The sequence below is a fragment of the Mus caroli genome, chromosome 14, assembly GCF_900094665.2.
Source record: "Mus caroli chromosome 14, CAROLI_EIJ_v1.1, whole genome shotgun sequence".
NCBI lineage: Eukaryota > Metazoa > Chordata > Mammalia > Rodentia > Muridae > Mus > Mus caroli.
Genome location: NC_034583.1, coordinates 9406486 through 9432169, shown reverse-complemented (window position 1 = coordinate 9432169; position 25684 = coordinate 9406486). Strand labels below are relative to the sequence as shown.

The window sequence follows — 25684 nt, the reverse complement described above, 5'->3', positions numbered from 1 at the left end:
CAGCACAGCCCAGCACAGCCCAGCACAGCCCAGCACAGCACAGCACAGCACAGAACAGCACAGCACAGCACAGCACAGCTCAGCCCAACTTCACACTGGGACTGTCTGTGTTAAAGTGCTTGAGCACCAGCCACTCGATCCTTAAGTTATGGGAAAAGTAGTCTCTCAACAATTAGTGATACATCCACCTGCCTTCACGTCCATGGCAGTTCATTTACATAATTAGTCCAGAAAACAGTCTTTAAACTCAGATTAAACCGTACTTTCATGTTTCTCTCTTGAGCATCCCAGTACAGTAGTTACAGGATAGCTTCACTCACCAACTGTGACCCATTATTCTTGCAGTTAGCAGGGAGCTGAGGATGTGTGAGCTTCAGACTTTAATTTTCAAGCAAGAATAAATAGACCATTATGCTCCCTTTGCTAAACTAAATATGAAAAAGTCTTTTTGCATTTTCTTGTTGATGAAAAGGAAATTTCAGGAAAGGGCTGCTGTCTCCTTCCTGGGTCCATGTGGAGCTCACAGCTTTCTTGTGTTTCCTGCATTAAATTTTTATCATGTGCATGAAAATCAATATTCCAGATACATGCACAAGTGCACACATTAAAATGAACATGGCTTCATTTATTTCCATGATTAGACATTCAAATAAAAGTGCTTGGGTGTCTGTTTTCATATTCATAGGTCGGGATCTGTACATCAGAGGTATTTGTATAAGTGGCATTTTTATTACATTCATTTCATTTGCAATATGATAGTGGATCATAAATATGTTACTTTCATGCCACCAAATCTGATTTGTAGCACTTTGCCCCTCACGGGTAGAATGCCTGATATTTATGAAGCACCTTTACTCCAAGAAGCACTTTGCAAACATCGGGCCAGGTCCTATCACAGGTGCATAAATCACACTCCCACCCTTACATCACCCTCCTGGCCACTGCCAAAGGGGCAGGCAGTGATTCCTCTGCAGACCACTAGGTGACAGCAAGGTTGTTAATTTTGAGAAGGAACAGCTCAGATGAGCTCTGTCTGGCCACATACATGCCCCCAAAAACGGATGGAACCCCATATTAAGTCACCCAATCTCCATGCCACTCACAGGACAGTCTCTGAAAGCCCACTGTGGGTGGGGCTGTGTCAAACTTTGGGAATATGGAGGAAGTAGAATAAAGCCTTTCCTTTCCTGTGTTCCTCAGAGCAATGGGGCATGGAGCAGGCTCTGATGCAAACTGACCATGTATGCCCACTGTCTTCTCCAGAAGGAGAAAGCAGCTTGTCAAACCCCAGGTCCATAGTGGATAGGTGGCTTCATTCAACAGCCAGGGGCTTTGGGGGAGAGATAAGTCTGAGGACACAGGGAGAAGGATCTTGGGCTCTGTGACCATTGCTCTCACTCGAATGCCTACAGACACAGTGAGGACCTTCACACAGCATCAAGCATGCTAAGTTCTCCCTGGCATCCTTCACAGGGCTTCATTATCAGTTTGTGTGACAGGTGACACACAGTATAGCCTACATAACATTCAGAACCAGCCAAGTTACCTGCAAGATGCAGGGTTTCCACAGAATCTCCATCCACCCCATCCATTTAGGTTGCTGTGAGGAGTGGACGATATGTTACAACAAGCAATCCAAGGTTCAGGTTATGATATACATATAATACACAGCACCACTATCTGTCCTGAGCTATCGTTCTCGCTGGCAAGATCACACTCGGACAACTGGAATCTTCTGCAGCAAAAAGCTTTATTGCTTCTTCAGGAGGGAAGACCCAGACCCCGGAAAATGGCGTTGCTTATATAGCCCTCAGCCATGGCGTTTCAGCACCTGATGTGGCATGTCAGCTCCTTGCTCGCCCATCACCCCATTACTACGCCCCGAGATAGGCAGTGACTAGGCGTGAGTTCACTCTCGCACCTGTGTACAAGGCTTGTTTACTAGTTAGGCACAGCGGAGGCCAGCCATCTTATAATGGCGATTGCTCGCGGCACAGCTCTCCACAACTATCCACACATATAGTACACATATAATACACAGCACCACTACCCACACATATAATACACATATAATACACAGCACCACTACCACAGGAGATTTCATTTCTCTAGGATCTAGATCAGCTCCATTCAGAGGTAGAGACTTTGGGAACACAGCACATCTCCTTCTGGGAAAAACTACTAGAGAGAAGGCCCCAAGGCTGCTTGATCCTTTTGAAGTGACTCCCTTCCTCTGATTTTCTGTATATTCCACTGAAATCTTCCTCTACTGCTTGCAGAGAGGGGGTTCTGAGCCCTAGAGACAGAAGGAACTCCTGCCCCAGCTCCTGTGGGGTTTTATGACCTATGATTCCTGAACTTACAGCACTGGTTGCCCCTCATTGGAACTGATGTGTGTTTGAGGGTCAAAGGTGAAATTTGTCCTCTGCCTCTGGTCAGAGGTGTTTAGAGACTTGTGGCCTCAGAACTGTCCTGAGAAAGTCTCCAAAAGGCATGCAGTGAGGCACTAGTCATGTGAAATGTGCTGTGTTCATGGAGTTATTGCTTCTGCACCACTATGAAATCCAGACACCTTCTGTTCTTCAAGGAGAAACACTTCCAGCCTCCTTCCCCCAACCCAAATCCTTCACAGCCACACTGTCTGACTATGGATATTGTATACAAAAGAAAAGGTATACTACAAGGCCTTTAGCAACTGGCCTCTTCCCTCAGCACAGTTTCAGAGTTCATGCACAGTATAGATTGCATCCGTGTGTCTTTCTTTTGATAGCAAGCAATAGTCCAGAATTTGATGAGTCTTTAGTTTATGTGCAACCCACAGACAAGCTTGTGGACTGCTCCTCACTGGGGCAGGTGGTGCTGGGAGTGATGAGAATCACGCTTGCAATTTTCATACATGTTGCTGTTAGGTTAGCTCTGAAGTGTGTGACAGAGCAGGAGGTTCTGGGCCATATGGTAACTCTGAGAAACAATAGACCTTCCTCAAAGCTGTTTGGAAAAGACTTGTTGCTTAGTTAGGTTTTACCTCTGTTGGCAAAGCAGAGGTCAAAGGAGGGGTCTAATGTCTAGTACAAGAGCCCAAGATATCTACACACAAGCCTTTGGGATACACTATCCTCTCCCTGGCAGAATACCATCCCATGGGAGAGCCTAGAAACCACAGTTTGCCACTGTGCTGCCCACCTTATTGCATGCTGCTTCTGCAACGCTACACATGCACATGCACACTTTACAATGGGAGGCCTTTCACCCACTCCTCATAGCTCCAAGGAAGGTCTGTCTGATCACAGAGCTACAAGAGACCAACACAAAGACCCCGCTACATCCAGTAAAGAGAGAACTTGTCAGTTCTACCTCCTTGAAGGAGGATTACATGAGTTCTGTGGTCAAACCTTCAGGCTCAGGTATCAAGACACTACAACGTGCTCTTCTTCCCAGCAGTGGCCCCAGTGCACTGCTTATACAAGTGCTGACTTACCCCCTGCCATTGGCTGCCCTCACTTCCAACAATTCTCCTCTCTCCTCACTCTGCCTCCCCTTTCATGTCTCCCTGTCTCTGCCCTCATCTCCTGCCCGCACAGGGCCTGAGGATTTTCCTAGTATGGACAGTGCATGTCCTGTTGTCCTCTGTGCCCTTAGGGAAACATCCAAGCCAAATCCTCTTAGGCAGATCAGATTATGCCGTGGGTCATCTTGCATCACACATGCCCAGGTCATGCTGGCATCATACATATCCGGGCAGCCTCGGTCCTGACACCCTGGAGGGTCTGTGTGATCTGGTATCACTTATCTACCTCCCTGGGTTTCAGGTTCCTTCCAAGTGACCCTAGCCAAGAGCTTTACATGCACTCACTCACAGCCAGAAAGAGATCTGGCCCTTGGAGGAGGCTGTCCTATAGCTCTGAGTCCTGAATATTGTGTGCCAGTGTCTTGTTGGGCTAAGACGTGCAGAGACAGGTGGCCCATAAAGTGACCTGGAACTGGGTGTCTGTGAATGTAGATGTGCATGAATGAACAGTTGTCCTGGCTGAGGGTTTCATACTGTTTTAAATAACCTGAGTAATGGGATATTGTATGGTTAACACAAGAAATCTAAGAATAACACATCAAGGGTCATAAACAATTGTCTTATCATCCTCAAGCAGAATCTTTCCAGGTAGCAGCCAGAAAAGTAAATAAATAAATAAATGAGACTATTCAGATAGACTATACTTGCTATGTATGAAGCAACACTGAGAGGGACCTGTCCTTGTCAGATTTTCTTTGTTGTGGTTAATATCATAAATAATAGCAACTTGTGGGTTCAGTTATTTCATCTTCCAGGTAGAGGAATGCTACTTACTGGCCTGCTTTTGTAGCTTGCTCAGCCTGCTTTGTTATAATGTACAACACTACCTGCCAGGGGTGAACTGGGCCCCACCCATCCATCTGTCATTAATCAAGATATGCCCTACTAGCTTGTCTACAGGCAATCTGATGGAATCATTTCCCCATTGAATTTTCTCTTCCCAAATTAGTTTGTGGCAAGGTGAAAAAAAAAAAAAAAACAAGCAAAAACCTAGCCAGGACAGGGACCATGTAGTACAGTCACTCAGGACCAGCCTTATGACCCTTCCCACTCAAGGCATGCAGCTTGCATGGGAACGACTTTCAGGTCAAGCTTACACAGACTGAAGTGTGTGCACACTGCACACTAGGAAAGGCAGGCATGGTTCCACTAGAGGCCATCAAGTTCCTTTTCTAGCTGTAAACTGCTCCCTCTTTTCTTGCTGCTCTTATTCCAAGAGTCAGAGCTGGGAGTGGGGACTTCTTGCACAGATGCATAACCTGACCCTCTATATCCTCTCATCTCTCTTTTCCAGCTGTTAGGAATGACAGGAACAAGAAAAAGAAGGAGCCTTCAAAGCAGGAATGCACAGAGAGCTATGAGATGACAGCGGAGCTAGACGACCTCACTGAGAAGATCCGGAAAGCCCACCAGGAAACCTTTCCCTCACTCTGCCAGCTGGGTAAATACACCACGGTAAGAGCCACTGCCCAAGATGCCAGGGCTGTGGACATTGGCCCTTGTGCACACACATAGTTCCCATACAGTTTCTTGTGCCAGGCAGATATGCTCAGTGGCCTGTCAGCCAGTCAGGACACCTGCTGCCCCTTCCCCCATATGTATCACTGGGACAGGAACTACAGCAGTTGTTCATCCATGAGTACCTACTGTAGGTGGCGTGCATGCTGGGCAGTGACAGCACAATTTATTTATGATGGTGTCTCCTCTTGGGGATTTTGGTCTGCTCAAGCCAGAAATTTATTGTGTAGGTTATGGCAGATATCTAACCTGGAGGAGGTCTGGGGTTCATCTCTTAAATATCAACCCAGCTACAGATCCCAGGAAGGATTATGGAGTCACCCATCCTCTGGGTCATAGTCTGGCTTGCAGGAGGAATGTGAATAATCTCAAGAAAATCTGGAAGGGTACAGGACAGGGGTGATCTGGGCCCAATAAATAGGTAGCTCCATGTGTTCCACTCTAGTTAGAAGTGGATTTTACTATGGTTGTAAAGCATGGAAGAGGCAGAGAGAGAGATAAGAGTTTGTGGGGATCTTTGTTTGGAGGATGCTCCAGGTGATTTCATGTGACCTTGAATTTTTCAAGGTTAGCATGTATTGTATCAGTAACATACACTCTTAGTTTGTTGCACACACTGGACACTCAGTAGATACTTGAGAAATGAATTAATGGACATTCAAGAACATGATCTCTTTCTTTCGTTTTCTTTTCTTTTCTTTTCTTTTTTGTTTGTTTGGTTTTTTTGGTTTTCTTTTTTTTCTTTTTCTTTTCTTTTCTTTTTTTTTTCTGTTCTTTTTTTGGTTTTTCGAGACAGGGTTTCTCTGTATAGCCCTGACTTTCCTGGAACTCACTTTGTAGACCAGGCTGTCCTCAAACTCAGAAATCTGCCTGCCTCTGCCTCCCAAGTGCTGGGATTAAAGGCATGTGCCACCATGTCCAGCTTTTTTTTTTCTTTTTTCTTTTTTTTTTTTCTGATCTCTTTCAATGACTCATATTGTTGCCTACATTGTTTACTAGAAAATGTGCTCAAAGTGAGGGTATTCCATCTCTGGTTTGATAATAGGCATGCTGGGAAAATAATAGCATGAAAATCCTCAGAATAAAAAAAAAATCAATGATGATTCCATGAAGGAGCAGGGACAGTGGAAAGTGGGACTTTGAAGCCACACTGTAGGAGTACATGGTGTCCTGTACATGAATGTTAGTCCCTCTGCAAATGGCAGAGGTGGCTAGGGCAGGCCAAGAGGGCTCTGGGCAACATGGTGCTGGGCCGTGCTGGGCAGATGCCCAGGAAACCCGATGCTCCTGTGAGAGTCGAAGCTGCTGAGGTACAAGCCAATGTGTCTTCTGACGGAACAGAGGATTTTGCATATGTGATGGGGAGCCACTTCCAGAGCTTGTGGCAGCAGAGGCACTTGGTGATCCTGAAAAGACACTGACTCCAGCTCCCTGGGGGTGGCTGGAAGGCAGCACATGCTTCTGGGATGCTGAAGCAGCTCTCTGCAGCCCATGCTGAAAAGCCACAGTCAAGAATGACCTTTGGGGGCTTTTTCTGCCCTCATCAGGGGAAGCAGAAATGCAGGCCTGCCTGCTGGGACAAGCCCAGTCCCCACTGTGTTGGGGTTCACTGTTTTAGCCCAAAGTAGGACAAGACTGGATGCTTCCAGAAAATTGTCACATCCATATGAGAAGGGCACAAAGACTGGAAAGCACAGGTATATGAGAGCACAAGCCAAGAGTCCCAGCTCGCCCAGCTCGCCCAGCTCGCCTCAGCTAGGAGGTGTGAGCACGGCTTCTATCTCACTGGTCCATGGGCTGCTGCCATGGCTAGGAGGTTGAAATGAGATCTATTCCTAGAATAATTTTAGAATGAGACCTCTTATATTGACAGGGCATGATAGAAACACCAACAAGCCCATACCCATCCCCTGGATGGGAACTGACTGGGACTCTGCAGACACTGTGGATGACTTTTGACTAGTGCCATTGAGAAGGGTCCTTCTTCCTTTTGGAGATGGTTACCAGGAATAGTGTTATAGGCACCGTATCATTGTGTCTGGCTTAGTGTCAAGGTGAGCCTTAAACTGAAGGGTAGAGACATTGGGTCCAGCCTTCAAAGACAGTAGAGGCTCCTGTCTCCCCATGTGTAAATGATGGAGAACATTTGATAGCAAATCAGAGTCTTTGTTTTGGTGGTTATCATCTTCGCAGCTGGAATTTTCCAAGTAGTCACCACTTACAGGAGCCATAAGCAGGAGACTCATCCCTTTCTCCTTCTGAGGACCCTATGAGTGGGGACTGTTGACCAATGGGAGAGGATGGTTAAAGTGACCAGAAAGCAGACATTATGGCAGAAAACAGTGGCTGCATATGACCTGCAAAGTTTAACCTCTAGTGACCCTGGCCAAGCCAAGCTATAAAAAGATTAAGTACCTTTTTCTGTGTTTTGTGGTCCAGTATTAGACACGGGACTTAAACTGCACCCTATGCAGTAGGCTAGGCAGTAGCTCTAGACAGCAGGTACTTTGCTTCCTAGGAACAAACCAAACTCCTAATGCCAGAAAAGGCATTTTGCATCCTTTTGGATGCGAAAGAAGCAGGTCCCTTGAAGAGGACGAGAAGGCAGAGCTAGAAGTGCAACCCTGAATATAACCACACCAGGGACCATGCTCCACTGACCAGAGACCCTCACTCTTCTCCACACGGAGGTATCTAAACATGGCCCACACAGACCCTCATATCGTGACTCACAAGATAATTAGATGAAATGGCCTAGTTGCAATGGGTAGTGTTTGCCTCCTCTAGGGGCCCACCTCCAGGTGTGGCCTTAGCTTCAGTAAGATCACTCCTATATAAGGCACAGCTCCCTAGAGGTAGTGCCTATCCTCAGATAAGCAGCCGCAGTGGAGAGACATCCCATCCTTCTTGCCACCTTAGCAGGACAATGAGTCTTTTCTGCCAGCCTTCTTCAGCAAAGTCTAGCCTCAACTACCTCAGTGGTGAGGTATGACTCTCTCCAGTTACCTTTCTGTAATCTTGGAATATCCTTTCAGATAAGCGACCACATCAAATCTTAGTTTTAAAGTTAAGGCTGAGGGGTATCCATGTTGCTTCCTGACCACTTTCCACGTATGTCGCTGTGGGTCCAATCTTCTGTGTTAGTTCTATGTTGCGGTGACAAAATGCCTGTCAGAAGCAACTTGCGGGAGGAAATGCTTCTTTTGGCTCAGAGTTTCTGAGGACTTGCCATCATACAGAAGTGTGGGGGTACTCATGGCAGGGCAGCAAGCAGACATTATGGCAGGAAACAGTGGCTGGATAAGACCTGCAAAGTTTAACCTCTAGTGGCCCTGGTCCTGCTCTAGCTAGACCACATATCTGAATGGTTCTACACTCTCCAGCAATAGCATCTGCCTGAGACCAAGTGCTCAGATACCATAGTCCAGCCCACCTGACTCCTGGCAACCATCATCCCAAACGCTCTGGTTGGGGACCTTTCGAATGGAGTGAGAGAGACATAATAAGTTCATCAGAGGTCAGACTCTCCCTGCTGGGCTGCAGGACAACCTTCAGGCTAGTGTACCCCTGTCCTTCAGCCCTCTGAGCTGCCTCCAGCAGACTGGAGTCCCTTTATTTTTACCATCTCTGCCTAGACCTGGCTTTGTTTTCAGTGTAAGGAACTTCAAACCCTTTCTGGAATACACATAAACAATAGCAGCCCCTGCACATCCTCTGCGAGCGAGCTCCCAGATCTGAATTCAGCATTTGTTAAAAGCTTTTTATAGGGAGGCAATGCTTCAAAGGCAAGAACCGTCCTGTCCCTCTCCCAGGGTAGCACATGTGTCAGGTGCCTGTGGCATAAGTGGGCAGGGAAGAATCAGACAACAGACAACCACTTCTGCCAATCTTTCACTGTAGCTTTTATTCCTTAAATTATAGTCAATTAGGGACACATTAGCAGATCCTGGGAAGAAGCCAGAATGGATGAGACAAGGACACAGATACACACCTACTACCGTCTACCCCAGACCTAAGCAGGAAGGCCATTACCAGGCACTCTGCTATCTCTGATGTTGCTTAGGTGGCACTTAATCATCCCGTAAGTCTGGGATCCTCATCTCTATAATGACGATCTTGGTGGTACAGTCTTCATGTGTAGCCAGATGGTTGGTTCTGTGAGAAAAGGGTCTCAGCGAGTCTTATGCAGTTTCTGGCAGAAAGAGTATGTAGAGTGGAGGAGGGTTGTCCCCTGCCTGGATCCTGTGAGTAGCTTGACATCATTTAGAGTCACATGCTTGACTTCCAGAAAAGTTGGCAACTATGACTCTAGTTTCCTAGGAGCACAGGCCTCTTTGCCATGTGTTGCCCTTCACTCTATCATGGGGTTTCACGGGACATAACCTGACCTGGGAAAGGTTTGGAAACTTGAACCATGAAGATTCAAGGAGCTTTAAAGCCCAGAATATTGGCTACAGACAGAGTCATGAACTTACCAATAGACTCTGAGAGACAAGCATTAAAATAGCAAGATTGTAAGCAATTCTAGGCATGGCTTGCTTTATAGAGAAATCACATGTTTGGCCAGGAAGGAGAAAACCTAGAACTCAGAAAGTCTGGCTCCTTAAGAGAGTTGCACTACCCAGGTTGGGGTAAGACACTTGGGGTGCCATGAGACCAGAATTCTGATACCCTCTGTTGCCTCAAAGCTCTATCACCTTGAACCAGCCCATAACTTCCTCCCTCATAGTCCTCTGTATTGTACGTACCTGCCTGCCATTTTCTCATTCTGCCTGCTTTTTCCCAGCCAGATGTACTCAGCTCTCAGTACTCAATAACTTGTGGAGTTACCTCAGAAATGTTTCACTACCTGGGAAACTTGAAGTAGCACTATTTTTGCCTCTCAGGCCAAAGGAGTGAAAGTATTCACTCAAGAGGGCCCTCTGACAATTCTAGGGTTCCCCACCCACGCCTTCTGCCTTTGGTGGCTGTCTTTACCTTTGCTTGATTTAGAAAGTATTGCAGGATTTCTGAGTTCGAGGCCAGCCTGGTCTACAAAGTGAGTTCCAGGACAGCCAGGGCTATACAGAGAAACCCTGTCTCGAAAAAACCAAAAAAAAAAAAAAAAAAAAAGAAAGCATTGCTGACTCCCTGAGTATTCCCTGAGCATTCCTTTGGCTCTCTTGCTATTTGCCTTTGTTCTCCCACTGCCATGCATGCCTAACTGTTTCATGACAATGCACATGGCATCATGTGGTGTCTAGTGTCATGTTTAGCAGCCAGAAAGAGGCTAGCCTCACTTACAGCATCCTCAGCATGATGGAGCTGGGACTCTGTAGATATCTCATGAGCATTTCTGACCATGAAGGAAGACACAAACACAATGTAAAGTTTAAGGGAAATTGAGTTCTCACTAGGAAATAAAAGAGACAAAACACCAAGAAAAATGTGCCTGCCACAGCTCATCTGGATGGGTGACTACTGTCTCCTTTGCTTATCCAGGGACCTGGTACAGGTCACTGCCCTTTTCTGGGTCTTAGCCTCCTTTTCAGCCAAATACGACTGTAATGGTGCCTAGCTCTTGGGAGTGTTCAGGAATGTACTGCAGGGCACATATATATGTGCATGATGGAGAACTGAAAAACAGAAGACAGAACTACTTCACTGAGAGGACTTGGAGGGCACTCTTGGGTTGTGCAAATGACTCCAGGACAAGGGAGACTATTCAGGAGAGACTCACAACATTCCCATAGACCTTCAACTCAGTTTTTCTGAAGAAATTCTGTAGCCAATACCCCAAATCCCAGCCCTTGGGATTCCTAGAAAAGATGATTGCTAGACTGGGCTGCACTGTGACCCTGACTCAGGGGAGCAGGGCTGGGATGTTACTTGGTATAGAGTACTTCACGGGCATGCATATGGCCCTGGGCTCTTTCCACAACTCCCCAAAGAAAGGGAAATTTTCTTTTTACTTCACTCATCCAGGAGCTCCAGTTGACCATCATTGGGTTTCTAGACAATGGAAATCTTGCTTCTGTTGGTTAGTATTTTCCTGAAAGTGATGCCAGCCAGAGAAACAACAGAAGGGGCTGTGCCATGGCAGAAGGTATCATTTGACTGGATTGACAGGGCATTCCAGGGCACAATATTTTGGGAAATGTACATTCTCCCAGGGGACTTCCAAAGCAGGCAGCAATCTTGCCAAACACAGCAAGGCCTGGCTCAGCCTGCGTCCTTTCTCTTCCTCCTCCCTCCTCTTCCTCTTCACACATCCTCACCTGCTCTGAGCATCTTCCCCCTCACCCCACTCAGTGCTTGCAGTAGCTGCTTTCATCACCAGGCCTAGCAAGCCACACTCTCCACCTACCGCAGCTTGAAGATAATATAGGAGTCATTTAAAGCCTCGTGCATATGAATCCAGCAGTCAGGATAATAAAACAGGGGGTTACTTTGTGGTTTTTTATTAAGTGCCTTTTGCCTTCCGTTTGCATAATCACGAGCTGGAGTGACAGGCCCTTACTGAGTTGTTCACTGTTTTAATAGAAGGGGCCATAGCTCACCTCCCACTCCTAGTCTTGCATGATGGAGCAGTCCATGCAAAGCTGATGAATATTTTCTTCACACTGGCTGCATCCAGCAATGTCATTTTTTCCAGATGAATACTCCATTGTAATGTGATTTCCCACCAAGCTCGACTGTCCTTCTCTTCCATGGCATATTTCTGTGAACTGGATAAACTGCCTATTAAATTTAATTATAGCCTGAATGGCTGCATGCCTTGATCTTGCACACACATACCTCCGAGTGTACTGTGATCCTTGAGGGAGACATAAAATTAATCTGGAGGATAGCTTGTTTCCACAGGGACACTATGAAAGCCACAATACCACCACTATTCTGAGGCCTTCTCTAGACTCCCATCTTCAAACGCTTCTTCTGGATTCCTTCTGATGTGAGAAGCAAAGATAACTTTTTGAACTTCTATGGACCAACTTGACTGAAATAGGACAGTGAAGCCATTGGTTTACAATGCATAATTGCCTTTGCAGAGCTAGGGGCATTTGTAAAGAGGGTTGCACAGCAGGCCTAGGGAACCTAATCTCTCCTTCTGTGCTTCAGTTTGCCTTGGAGTTCTAGAGTTCATGAAGAGGTCTAGGCTACTTACCAGAGGAATAGCTCTTGTGTATAGCCTCTTCGTGTCTCTTCCATATAATGACAGTTGTTCTGTGTCATCTCAGACAAGCAAAGGCTTGTGAGACTGTCACTAAACTTAACTAAGCTCTACTCGGTGCTCATTGTGTCCTCTGTATGATAGGCAGTGACAAGCCAAGCAAAGGAGCCAAGGACTATGTGTAGACTGGGAAGCCACATAGGGATTTAGAGGCAAGCTGTATAAGCAGCCACAGGCTGTGAAGGGGAGCTGGAAGGTGGGCAGTTTTCATAGAAGGCCAAGGAAGGTATAACAGAAGGTTAAACTTTCCACAGACTCAAGGGAGTACATGATGCAGGGATGAGAGACAGCTATCTAGAAAGGGAGACTTACAGTGTAGAGGCCTGAGGCTAGTCCTTGGTCAACCTTCAGGTAAAGCAAGGACACATAAGAGGCTAGAGCGGAGAGTTGGTGGGGACAGTGTGAGCAGGGGTGAACTCTAGGAGAAAGAAGGGGATAGGAGGAAGGAGAAGACTGCAGGAAGGAAGGAAGAAGGGAGTTGGAGGCTTCCAGGATCTTCTGAGGAGACCACTTCTCAGTTACTTTCTAGATCTGGAAAACCCTTTCCAGATGTTGGAATTTCACTGAATTGACAAAAATTCAGAGGTCTCTGGGATTTGATAGGACTTTCCTTCCTTGTATCCCTCTCCATTATCCCCTTGTATCCCCTCCCATCACCAAAGTGATTTGGGCTTCTAGTTTCATGGAAATGAGGGAGATGATGGCAGAGATGAGGGAGAAAATTCTGAGAGAGATAATTACAGAAGGAGGAGATGGTCAGAGAGACTAGACCTGGGCAGGAGGTATCTGGTACACTCACCTCATGGATGCCATACCTAATACTTCTGTTGCTCTGGGAGCCTGATAGGCCCAAGCCTTTAGTTGGGACATCATGCATGGTTGAGTGTCACTTTTTGACCTTTGTTTTTCTTAAGAGACATTTCAGTGCATCATGGAGGCTGAACAGTATACTGTTGCTATGGTCACTGCAAGCCACCTTCTGTTCCATCATGTCCCTGTAATGGTGTCTGTGGCCACTGTAGGCTATGTCCTGGTTCCTTAGACCCCTGACTCAGTGGTTAATATTCTCCTTATTCTGTTGCATATACCAAGCAGCCAGCATCCTACCCTTGTGTGTCTCAAGGTGTTTTCTAAGCATGGCTTGCAAACCACAGTGCCACCATTAAATAAAACAAGCCTCCTGAACACTTTACTGTTCAGACTTTGCACTTTCTCCTGTTTATTAGTCTCTCTTCTTTATTTGTTTGAAATGGAACTCAGAGAAGGTTTCCACCTCCTCCAATAACCGTCTTGTAGATATCTTGTTTTATCTAAGTTTAGCTTCTGGAGTATAATTTTCATGATATAATGTGTCATCTTCTAAGAAGGTATGAATTAGCATGTTGCAGACTCTTCTCAACACTATAGAAAGGCCCCCTCCTCACCTGTGACAGCCTGCCCCACCCACAGTCCCCTGAAGGCATTGCCCTATCCTTCCACCAGTGCTGTATCACCTTTTCTACAATGCTCTGGTCCTGTGCATCTGTCTTCCTCCATTTAGTACAATGCTATTGGTGGCCACAGATGTGTGGCCTTTTGTTGATGGCACCTTCCCACTCACTACATAATCATTATTGAGCATCATAACATTATTGAACATTGGCTTCCTCTCCACAGCTGCTCCTGTGCACTGTCATGAGTGGCTCCTTGGCGTTACATAGTATCTGGGGCTCAGCATGGCTGTAGTACTGCTCACCATGTTCCTGTGTGTCCTATGAGCAGATCCAGAAGTTTCATCTGGCTCAAGTTTGATGTAGGCCAGACTGAAGCCCGGTGGTGTGTTCTCCTTAAGATACCCACATGGCGGTAGTGAGCAGTGATGATCTATGTCTAGAGGCAGAAGATATACCACAGTAGGTCTGTCATTCCTTCATTACGTGTGGATAAGCACACAGGGAAACTTGCCCTCATTCATTCCCTGGCTGTCTTGAGGCTGCTGTAAACAGCTTGTGGAGTTGAAAGCAGGAATCCGAGGTCACTCCGAGAAAGCAAATATGAGCCCCCTCGTTCCTATGTCCTGACGCCATGCTGTCATTCACTCTCCTCCTCCCTTTCTTCTTCTCCCACCTTCTCAGAATTCCAGCGCTGACCACCGGGTCCGATTGGACTTGGGCCTCTGGGACAAATTCAGTGAGCTGGCCACCAAGTGCATTATTAAGATCGTGGAGTTCGCCAAGCGTCTGCCGGGCTTCACAGGTCTGACCATCGCAGACCAGATCACCCTGCTCAAAGCCGCCTGCTTGGATATCTTGGTAGGATCTTTTCTGAACTCTAGGAGGAAGGAGGGGATAGGAGGAAGGAGAAGACTGCAGGAAGGAAGGAAGAGGGAGTTGGAGGCTTCCAGGATCTTCTGAGGAGACCACTTCTCAGTTACTTTCTAGATCTGGAAAACCCTTTCCAGATGTTGGAATTTCACTGAATTGACAAAAATTCAGAGGTCTCTGGGATTTGATAGGACTTTCCTTCCTTGTATCCCTCTCCATTATGATCAGGAGAGTGATTCCTCACTGGCCTTCAGTGATGGCCTGCTACCTAGTATCTGTATATCCTTTTCTAGACCAGCTAGGCCCTAGGGAAGGACTGGAGACTGCTGGAGCTCACCAGGCCTAAGGCCTTTAGGGTGAGAGAAAGCAGACGTTCTGTGGGATGATGTGGCAGAGAGTATGGAGCACATGGAGGTCTGGACAGTAACAATAAGCACAAGGAGGGAGTACCTTCTAGAGTAGAGAATCTGCTTGTGTTCCATGGTAGGGTACAAACACCCTCTCCCCAACTCTGACCCTGACTTCCTCCTAACCCCTGCACTCTGCTGCCTCTGTTCCTGTCTATTGCATGATGACTGTGTAGCTACAAACACACTGTATTGTAAGAGGGCTTTCCTTGAGTCAGATTCATTATCCCTCAGCTGTAAACTATAGGATGTTCATCTGAAAGACTGGGTATAGGGCATGCCAAGTATCTAATATAGACCTCTCATAGTTACGTTCCTGTGGATACAACCAAATATCTGAAAGACACAAGTTAAGGGAGTTATATTTGAGCTCATGGTTTGAGAATAGAAGCCACAATGATAAGAAAGTCATGTATGCAGGACTGTGAGGCAGCTGGCCACGTTGTACCCAGAGTCAAGAAAATGCCAGCTTTTTTTTTTTTTTCAGTCTGGAAGCTCCTAGTCTCTGGAGTGTGTGCCACACACATCCAGGGTACATCTTGTCTGATTAGTTTAGCCCTTGTGAAATACCATCCCTCAGACATGCCCAGAAGTATGTGTGTCCCTATAGCAAGTTTAGGCCCCATAAAGTTGACATGAAGATTAGCTATCACAGTTGGTAAGGATCATCCTTACTTATTTTTGGTTGACTAAACTTTTGAAAATAGAATCTTGTTAATCTTCTTTGCACTAGTACCTGGCTTAGTGCCTGAGAGGTAAGTACTCAAGAAATAAATAGATATTTCAATCAAATGATGATTTATTTTAGTGAAAAGTTATTTCTCAAAATGTGAGTCCTACATATTATTCCTATCAACCTCAACACTGGGGCATACTGTCCAGGTGACCCAGGCTCCTTTTTCTTCTACCATAGATCTGGTCAGTGCTGTCAGGGCAGGGTGTCATAAATGATGCAGCAAGTGTACATGCATACTTTTTTTTCTTCCAGATTCTCAGAATTTGTACCAGGTATACCCCAGAGCAAGACACCATGACTTTCTCTGATGGCCTTACACTAAATCGAACTCAGATGCACAATGCTGGCTTCGGTCCTCTGACTGACCTTGTGTTCACCTTTGCCAACCAGCTCCTGCCTTTGGAAATGGATGACACAGAAACAGGCCTTCTCAGTGCCATCTGTTTAATCTGTGGAGGTACTGACTCCTTAGAAACCGTCACCAGACCTCACCAGACCCCAACAGAGCAATTACAAAGGCCCAGAAGAGATCTCCACTGGGGTTCTTTGGCATGGAGAAAGGCGTGATTACACCGGGCAGTTGTACTTCTTTCTGTTGCAAACTAAGTACTGGCTTTGAGCTCCTTCTGCCAAAATGAAAGAAAAGCCAAAATGCAGTTTGTCCTGTTTCTCTTGTGGGGAACAGGTGCTTTTTAAAAGCAGGATTGTACGGCTGTGTGCCTAAGGACATGTTAGTGATGACCTACACAAATCACATGTTACTTGAATTCAAATCACCACTTGGTCTTCCCCACCATCCAGGTGCCTACCTGGTGGGCTGGAATAAAGTATGGCCCCTTCTTTGTAGTGACCCCTGCTGGCTAACCAGAATCCAACCTTAGTTCAAAAGTAATGGTTATAATGAAGGGGAAAGGTTATCTACCTGGCTTTTACAGGCTGCCCAAGGTTCTTTTGTTCAGTTCAATACTGACACCATCTGGCCATAAGAGGTAATTCTTGCCTCTGGACCTAAGCAAGTGGGCATCAAATGAGCTTACTAAGGGGGCATCTTCAAGTGTCACTGCTTAAAGCAATTGCATTTATTCAATTTTGTGTACAACTGAGTCACCAAATAAAGTCACTTTACAGGAGGAATAGGAGACAAGGAAAGATAGCCAGCAGTCTCTGAGCCTGTCTGAACACTAAACACTGAATACTTTCTCCTGCTATCCAGACCGCCAGGACCTTGAGGAACCAACAAAAGTAGACAAACTCCAAGAACCACTGCTGGAAGCACTAAAGATTTACATTAGAAAACGACGGCCCAGCAAGCCTCACATGTTTCCAAAGATCTTAATGAAAATCACAGATCTCCGCAGCATCAGCGCAAAAGGTATGTCTTCAAGGGTGGAAAGCAGAACAGAGCTTGACCAACTTTTGCTTTTTAAATCCCATATTTTAATATCAGGAGTCCCATTATTGCTTAAGTTGGGATGTCTATCTCATAGAAATCAAAAGGAATTAGCCTTGTCTGAGCACTCATGTGTGTGTAGTTAAGAGCACCTCAGGTTTCGTAAGGAAGACATTTTGATGTTGTCTCTGGTGTGAGATAGTAAAAGCAGAAAGCAGATTTCACTACTCAGTGATATTAAGAGAGATTTGTTTTAGAATGGATGGCTGGGTCGAAGAGCAACTCTTCCGAGATGGTGTGTTTTTTAAGACTGTTATTATTGCTGGGGCTCATTTGCATGCCCTTGGAGGTTAAAGGACAATTACGTGGAGTCACTTTTCTCCCTCAATCTCTGTGACCTTTCTAGGGCACCAACTCAGTCAAGCAGCTTTCAGAGCAAGCTCTGAGCCCTCACCCCGCTCCCTTTTTTTCAGGTTTTATTTTTTATTCCATACATTTCATTCCAGCTTTCCAAGTAACTTAGGCTTCTATACACTCAGCCTATTTTTCCATGGCACCCTAACAACCCTAGGCAAATGAAGGTCACTGTGGCTGCAGCTCTGGTGTAGGCACTTCTTCTAAGTACAGGAATTCTTGCCTGGCTGAGAGATATAAATACTCTCGACTCATGATTCTCAGTCTATGTGGCAACTCAGGCAATTACAGAAATGCCTAGAGGCATCTCATAGCTGAGTGCAGAGGACTTTTCTATGGAGATGACTCAGCCAGCCACGCTATTACATATCACGTTCCCTCCCATTAGCAGATTCTACACCTCAGGATCTTGGCAAGTCAAGACACAAAAGTGCTTAAATGCACAATGAACTTGCTTGACAAGAAACCTCAGTTCTTGTGGGTTGGTTTTGTTTTTCTTTTTTTGTTTGTTTGGTAGTTTGGTTTGAGGGAGACCAGGGGAACATTCTAAGTTCATTTCCACCACAGGATTAAGAGAAGCAAAAAGATACTAGTACTTGAATGGATGTAATTGAATGAAGTGGGGAAAGAGGAGAGGTGGGGGAAGAGGGAGGGAGGGAGGGAGGGAGAGAGAGAGAGAGAGAGAGAGAGAGAGAGAGAGAGAGAGTTAGTTCCTATCACCCTATAGATATCCACACTAGTGACCTGAGGACTAGCAGCCACATACAGAAATGTCCCAAGCCCCATACTAGCAGAGTCAGTCCAGCAATGCTAGCCACATGGTTCTAAGGTAGGTTTGTTATTTACATATTTCCACCTAACCAGCTGCATGTTGGGGGGGTGTGAGGTGTGGTGGCATGAAACCACCTGGTGCTGGACTGGGTTGCAGAAAACCATCACATACTGTGACTCAAGTCAATCTTTCCATTGTGGAAACTGCCCATCCTTTCACCTTTATTTTCCTGATCTTTCATCAGTGACTTCTCTTGTAAATTTTATATCCCGAATTTGATTGAAGCACTGCAACTATCAAATATGCACATCACATATCTCCACTTCTTTTTCTTAAAGACTGAGAACCTCTAGTGTGCCCTGTTAGTACAAAGGCAGTGGTGGATCAGCCTGTGCCTGAGAACCAATCTAACTGGGATCTCAAGGCACAGTTGACATTCTGGTGGCTGACATTCCCACTGTAAGCACCTTATATTTCTTACTTCCAATAAGTTGGTTCTTTTCAACAAAGACACGTGTGACTTGATACCTGTATTACACAACTTTTACACACCTGAAGGTGAATGTCGGTTTCTTAGTATCTAGCTGAGCCCTTATCTGACAGGTGTTCTATTATCTCTTGAAAAAGGTGCCGAACGTGTAATTACCTTGAAAATGGAAATTCCTGGATCAATGCCACCTCTCATTCAGGAAATGCTGGAGAATTCTGAAGGACATGAACCCTTGACCCCAAGTTCAAGTGGGAATATAGCAGAGCACAGTCCCAGCGTGTCCCCCAGCTCAGTGGAGAACAGTGGAGTCAGTCAGTCACCACTGCTGCAGTGAGACATTTCCAGCTGTTGCAGACATTCCCCAGGACCTTCAGTTCCAGATTGAAAATGCAAGGAAAACATTTTTACTGCTGCTTAATTTTTGAACTGAAATATGTTAAACTCAAAAAGGACCAAGAAGTTTTCATATGTATCAATATATATTCCTTACTGTATAACTTCCCTAGAAATACAAACTTTTCAAATTCTGAAAATCAGCCATTTCATGCCACCAGAATCTAGTTTAAAGCTTCTACTTTCCTCTCTGAATAGTCAAGATGCATGGCAAAGACCCAGTTGAGATGATTTAGCCCTGGTTAAGTTTCTGAAGACTTTGTACATATAGAAGTACGGCTCTGTTCTTTCTATACTGTATGTTGGTGCTTTCTTTTGTCTTGCATACTCAACAACCAAGACACCAAGGTTGTGGAGTAGACCGCTGTACATCCACTGTACGTCTTGCTTTCATGAATAACAAGGCCTCACGGTAAGGAACCAGGACCTCTGTACAGTACAAGATGAGACTAAAGACACTCTGGTTTAAGTAGTGTGGAAGCTTCTCCTTGCTTTTTGATACTCTCAAGCTTCATTCTTTCCCTTATGTTGCCCAGATAGAGTATACCACTTCACTGCACTAGCAGAAGAGAATTCTGTATCACTGAAACTGCCAGTTCAGTTAATCCAATATCATTGTTCAACTGTTAATGATGTCACTTTAAATTAAAAGTGGTTTGTTCCTTAATGACACAACTACCGAATGAAAAAAATGAAGCATTTTTACAGTCATGATAGCCTCCAAGGCAAAAACACTGTCCAGTGTTAATAAGTTTGTTTACCTGTTCACAAGCCATTGGAGAAGTACCACAGGATAATCAGCAAGTTAGTCTGCCGTCTGGACTCTAGTAGCCCAGTGTCCTTGCTGACTCAGGCCTGATCCTGGGATTTCCCCCAGTCTTGACGCTTGAAGGTATGGGCAAGTGGCCTCCTCTGGCCTTGTTCAATCACCATGATGCAGACTGACAGCTCTGGGAGAATGAGTGGTTGACAGACTCAAGTGTCGGCTTCTGAGTTCTCATGTAAGCACTAGTGGAATTTTTGTTTGTTCGTTTTTGATATATTAGCAAAAGTCTGTGATGTACCACTAGCTCTGTTTGTACATTGAGATGGTTTAACAGTGCTTTCTATGTTCATATACTGTTTACCTTTTTCCATGGAGTCTCCTGGCAAAGAATAAATATATTTATTTTAAAGGTGTGTGGGAGCTTTCACTACGGTTTCACCTTCAGTAAAGAGTCTAAGAACACAGTTCCATTTTTAATGTTTAAATTTCATTTCAAAAAGCAGGTCTGTAGTCTGCAATCATGACAATTAAAATCTGTGCTAATGCACGGTAATCTATAACAATTCTACAAGCCAATCAGACAACACATGACATTTCAATGAGTAAAAAAGAGCATAAAATTGTATGTGTAAGAACAAAATGTTAAAAGGCCTACCACAATAATAAAAAACCATCAATTACATCATCACATTAAAATAAGCCAGATGTACAAAATTCTGAGACAGAAAAGACAAAGGACAACACAAGGTATTTTTGAAAAATGTTCGTGCTCTTTGGGCACTTAATTAAACATTGCAAAATCAACATCTTCTTCTTCATCAGACTCTGCAAAATATTTTACTTCTTTCCTAGCCCGACCAGTCCGTGGGAGAGCCGGTGGTTCAGAAGTGAAGTCTGTGGGGAAGATGTCTACATCTGAATCCTGATCAAAAGATGTTTTCTTCGGTTTCTAACCACCCACCAAAAACAATAAAAAAAGAAGGTTAAAAATCTCAAAGTAAGGAAAACATAGTGTTAAGAACTATTATTCCTTATACTTACATTTATGGCATATTACCAATAGCCATACTTTTAATATTATAATTGACATGCTAACTTAAGACTAAAATGAATTATAGAAGAAAAGACAGATTAGATATGGTAATTGCCTACCTTGGGCTCTTTTGTTATCAAGAGCCCAGTTAAACTCTCATCAGTGCAACATTACTAATCCAACACTTGATTATTAAACAAGTGTGCACATATCCACATCAGAAAATATTGAGTTATCCTATTTTTAAGAACATATTCAGAATTTATGGGAGCAGAACAAGACTATGCACAGTATATAGCACACACTAGCACAAGTATTGATAAGAATATTTTAAAAGTCACAGAGTAGGTAAGAAATAGAGAAGGGAGGTGATGGAGAGGACCGATCTCTAAAGCTATAACCATCCAGACGTGTATTTGTAAGTTTTATGAGGAAGATAAAATAAATGGCAAAGAGAGTGCAGCTAAGGTCACTCAAAAGAAATGAGGTTTCTAAAGGGTCAGATTAATTAGAAATACTAGGCATAGTCAAACAAATTCATTTTTTAAAAATCAAATTAATATGTTCATAAGAATATTCTAATATGCAAGTACAATAGTTCAATAGATGAAACAGAAGGTTCTGATTAAGTTGACTTATAGTGCTCTCTTTGCATAAGAATTAGACTAGTTATACAAATGATGATGTCTCCTGCTGTTGCTCTGACAGGGAGCTGCCACATGCAGTGCTCATGAGCCAGGCTCTGAGGCTGAGGCGCTTCTGCTTACCTTGCTGGCTGTTTTAGATGGTTTCCTTCCAGGGTTATAATCACCTTCATTTTCTGAGCCTGATGCTTTCCTTTTCTTTGCCCCTCGGCCTTTACCTAAAAAAACACATGAGAAAACTTTTTCTTCCCAAAGGTAAATAAGATAAATGCCCAAGAGTTACAATTCTTTCTTTGGCATGCCCAACAGTGGGACCTGCAATCGTACCTGCATACTATAAATGACATACATAGACTTTGACAGCATGAAATATATGTTGACTAAAGAGTATTTTAAAAATATACTTAAACAAGTAAGAAAATCCTGGAAATAAGTTTCAATGATTAAGTTCTGATAAAAGACAAGCATTGTACAAATACAACTACTGAATTTAGGAACCAAACTTCTTACAAGAGTAAGTTACCTGTCAAAAATCGATACACTTACAAGGCTTCACACCATGCCTGCCTAAATATTGACCTCCATAGGCTCTCTGATAGGTTTTTTTGTTTTTTTGTTTGTTTGCTTGTTTGCTTTTTTTTTTAAGCTTTCCTCAATAAGCCACACATAGGAAGTGAGAGACAGAGGTTGGACAGACCCAAGGAAGCTCACTGTGGCATTTTTTTTCTTATTTTCAGTATATTTATTTAATCTGGTCAATGTTTTAACTCACAACTAATTGTACTAAACTGCTCTATATCCTTCACTAGAATGCAGTATGGTACGATGTGTATGTGAGCCAATTTAAAATAAAGTAGGTACCCTGTCACTAAACTCAATAAAATTGAAGAAAGAAATATTTTCTTTATATCTTGTATTTAAGAATTATACAAAGCCAGTCCTCACCTTTTGGTGTTGTAGTCTTCTTTGGAATGCCAAATTCAGAGTCTGAGTCAGAGTTTATAGTCTCTACTACCTTCTTCTGTTTAGGGGCTCTCTTAGCTTTAGGGGCTGTATCTGAAGGTGGTTTACCTATTAAGCAAACATCCTTTTAGTTGGTCAGTGTGATGTACTTACCAACAAACCAAGCGGTGTGAATTCTATAACAGTGGATATTATCATTATTATCATCATTATTATTATTATTACTGATATGAGTAGTCATAAAACCAGGAAATGTTTTCTCTCTGCTTGGTGCCAATATAAAGATAAATATCATCCCATAGATGATAAAACAAGTATTATTCAAATTGGCATACTTTAATTTTTAGGTAATTCAATTAGATAGTTTAAGCAAAGAATATTAAAGGAAATTACACCACATCTTTTAAATATATATCCATGACAAAAAATTATCTTTGACACACTAATTATATAACCCATGTACAAGCACACACTAAGCTGTAGCTTATAAAGATAATTTAGTAGAGGGAAAATTTTATTGGTTCTCTTGTCCTCAAATAGAACAAATACAAAGCAACTCATTTCCCCCCAGTAGTTAAAATCAAGACTTAGCATTTTTATCTGGAAAGAAACATGAAAATCCTAGATCCATAGATACAAGGCCCACTTTATTGTTATTATGTTTAAAAAAGAAACCTTGTGTTTATGGTTCATATAAACACTATAATCACTTTGTACTTGTGCAATAAAAATGAGACTGGAAAACAAATGTATTAGACTGATTGAATTGAGTGGCAGAGGTTCCTATTAGAAACTGAAAAGTGTTGCTAATTCACTGAAAAGCAGAACTGAGTCTCAAGCTGAGATAAAACATAGTGCCCCTCACTGGTGAACAGCAGAATGAACTGTGCATGAAGAGGGAGCCAAAGACTATGGCCTTTACTCCTGATTACTCATGACTAAATCTACTACAGGAATCCTAAGGCAGCTTCTAGCAGGAATGCATGTTCATCACAACGGGGCAATAGAAACCAGTTTTCTTTGGTCACATTTTCAAGCTTGCAGAAGTTATATGGCACTTTCAACACCTCCCACCAGATACGGGTCAGTTATCTAAACAATATAGGTTGCGTTTTGCTGCAAAATATTGGAACTACAGAATATAATATGAATAATAATATCTGTAAATCAGATTAGCACAGGCAGTTCTTAGGAGAGAGGGCTGTAGTGTGTCTTTTCTTTGAGGTACTATCTGCTAATTGTATTTCAGGAAGGTAGAGAAAGATCTTGCTAGCTCCATCCAGCTAGCAGAGAAACAGCTAAATAGGCTAGGTGGAAAATGGTCTAGTCTTTTAGTTAATATTAAACTTGAGCTCATTAGCTTAATGAAAGAAACATGGTGACAGATTTCAAGAAGGAATATATGTCCCACAGTATTTTATAAGATGCTCATATGAAGACTTAAAGAAAAACGTGTCTTAAAATATTTTTTAAACGTTTTTGCTCTTAACCACTGCAACCACAGCAAGTGCTCTTAACCACTGACCGATCTCTCCAGCCCCCAAAATGATGTCTTGAAAAGAAATTATAGAATCTGTCTTAGTTTGAATTCAGAACCTAACTGACCCCAGGATATGGATTCAAGCATAAATATTTACTTAGTAGGTGATGAGAGAAAGTACAGAATTTAAACAATGAAGAGCAAAAGTCAGTCAAGGGGTAAGTTATCAAGCCAGTCCATAGTCTTGAAGCTTAATTAATCCTCCTGAAGAACTTTGGAGAGCCAATACAACAACCCAGACCCAGAACCTGAGAGACTTCTATACCTGCTTTTCTCCATCACTGCTGAAAGGTAGCTAGGTGAGGTGGGGAGAGTTAATAAGAAATGTAGACACTAGGAGAACTGACTGGGAAGTGAGTGCCATAGGGATGCATTATGTGAAATTCCCAAATAATAAATTATTATGTTGGATAAAAAAAAAAAGAAATGTAGACACAGGTCAACATGTCTTGAAGATGAAGTGAGCCTGTTAGGGGTGGCCCCTAGAATGCTGCCTAGATACTCCTCTGCATAATGTCCCCACAGTTCTAGTGCATTCAGATAGAACAGACTCTTACGATTATCAGTTCTGCTATATCAAATACACATGTGTCTCTAATGGTGTATACTATAGATCTCCTTGCTTTAGGGAGCAGTCCATATGGCTTAATATCTTACCTAGATGTGTATTTTTAAAGTAAATATTATTTTTAAATGTAAAGCACTAATACTGAACTTAAAAAAGAACAAGTTACATAGTTTGCAACTGTATAATATTAATGAAGCAACTCAGCATTTCATGAACAAAGGCTACGGTGGGGAGGGAGAAACTATAATTCAAAAAGAAAGGGAATATGCAAACTGTAGGAAGGAGAAGTAACATAATATTGAATCAAGATAAATGCATATTTTCTACCCAATCTACCAAAGGAGCTTTATAGGAAAACTATCTTTTCCTACAATTATTTAATTTTGATAATTTCACATATTTATACAATGAAACATACTAATATCCACCCTATTTACCTTCTCCAATTTCTCTCATATCTGCCTCCACATGTCCCTCTTCCAACTTCAGTTTTTATAACCCACTAAATCCAATTAACACTCCTATGAGCACAGGAACCCTACTAGTGGAATTGCCTTCAAAGAATGATACCCCTCCCTATGAAGTCATCAGCTGCCAAGAGCTCTTAAGGTGGTCAATCTTTAAACTCAATTCTTTTTCTTTAGGGGGTGGTAAAGTGTTCTAGACAGGGGCTCTCTGTTTAGCCCAGGCTATCCTGAACTCACCTTCTAGACCAGGCTGGCGTCAAACTCACAGAGACCTGACTCTGCCTCCCCAGTGCTGGTATTAAAGAAGTGTGCCACCACCAGCCTGCTAAACTGCAATTTTAGCATGTTTTACCTCAAACACAAACTTAAAAACAAACATTTGAAAGTAGGAGGTGTGGGAGACTTAAAATATGGTCTAGTAGATATCTTAGCAATTCTTAAGTTTCATAGTGAAGTACTCATGCAAATAGTTTAAAATTATATTAGATTCTCTTTCACATCA

At 43.4% G+C, this 25684-nt stretch overlaps 2 protein-coding genes across 4 annotated transcripts in view; one reads left to right on the top strand and one right to left on the bottom strand.

Moving 5' to 3' along the window:
- Rarb (retinoic acid receptor beta) overlaps positions 1–20376 on the top strand; it is a 664387-nt gene extending 644011 nt beyond the window's left edge. For all 3 annotated transcript variants that reach the window (XM_029469076.1, XM_021181692.1, XM_029469077.1), the window contains 5 exons: positions 4863–5023; positions 14411–14587; positions 15995–16199; positions 16956–17114; positions 18946–20376. In XM_029469076.1, the coding sequence (XP_029324936.1) occupies positions 4863–5023; positions 14411–14587; positions 15995–16199; positions 16956–17114; positions 18946–19142 (899 nt within the window). In that variant the 3' untranslated portion in view covers positions 19143–20376. The remainder of the gene's footprint in view (positions 1–4862; positions 5024–14410; positions 14588–15994; positions 16200–16955; positions 17115–18945) is intronic.
- The window catches only part of Top2b (DNA topoisomerase II beta), a 65134-nt gene continuing 59799 nt past the window's right edge, over positions 20350–25684 (bottom strand). The window contains exons 34-36 of the mRNA XM_021181689.2: positions 22590–22715; positions 21768–21862; positions 20350–20916 (exon numbers count right to left, since the gene is read on the bottom strand). Coding sequence (XP_021037348.1) covers positions 20749–20916; positions 21768–21862; positions 22590–22715 — 389 coding nt within the window. The 3' untranslated portion in view covers positions 20350–20748. The remainder of the gene's footprint in view (positions 20917–21767; positions 21863–22589; positions 22716–25684) is intronic.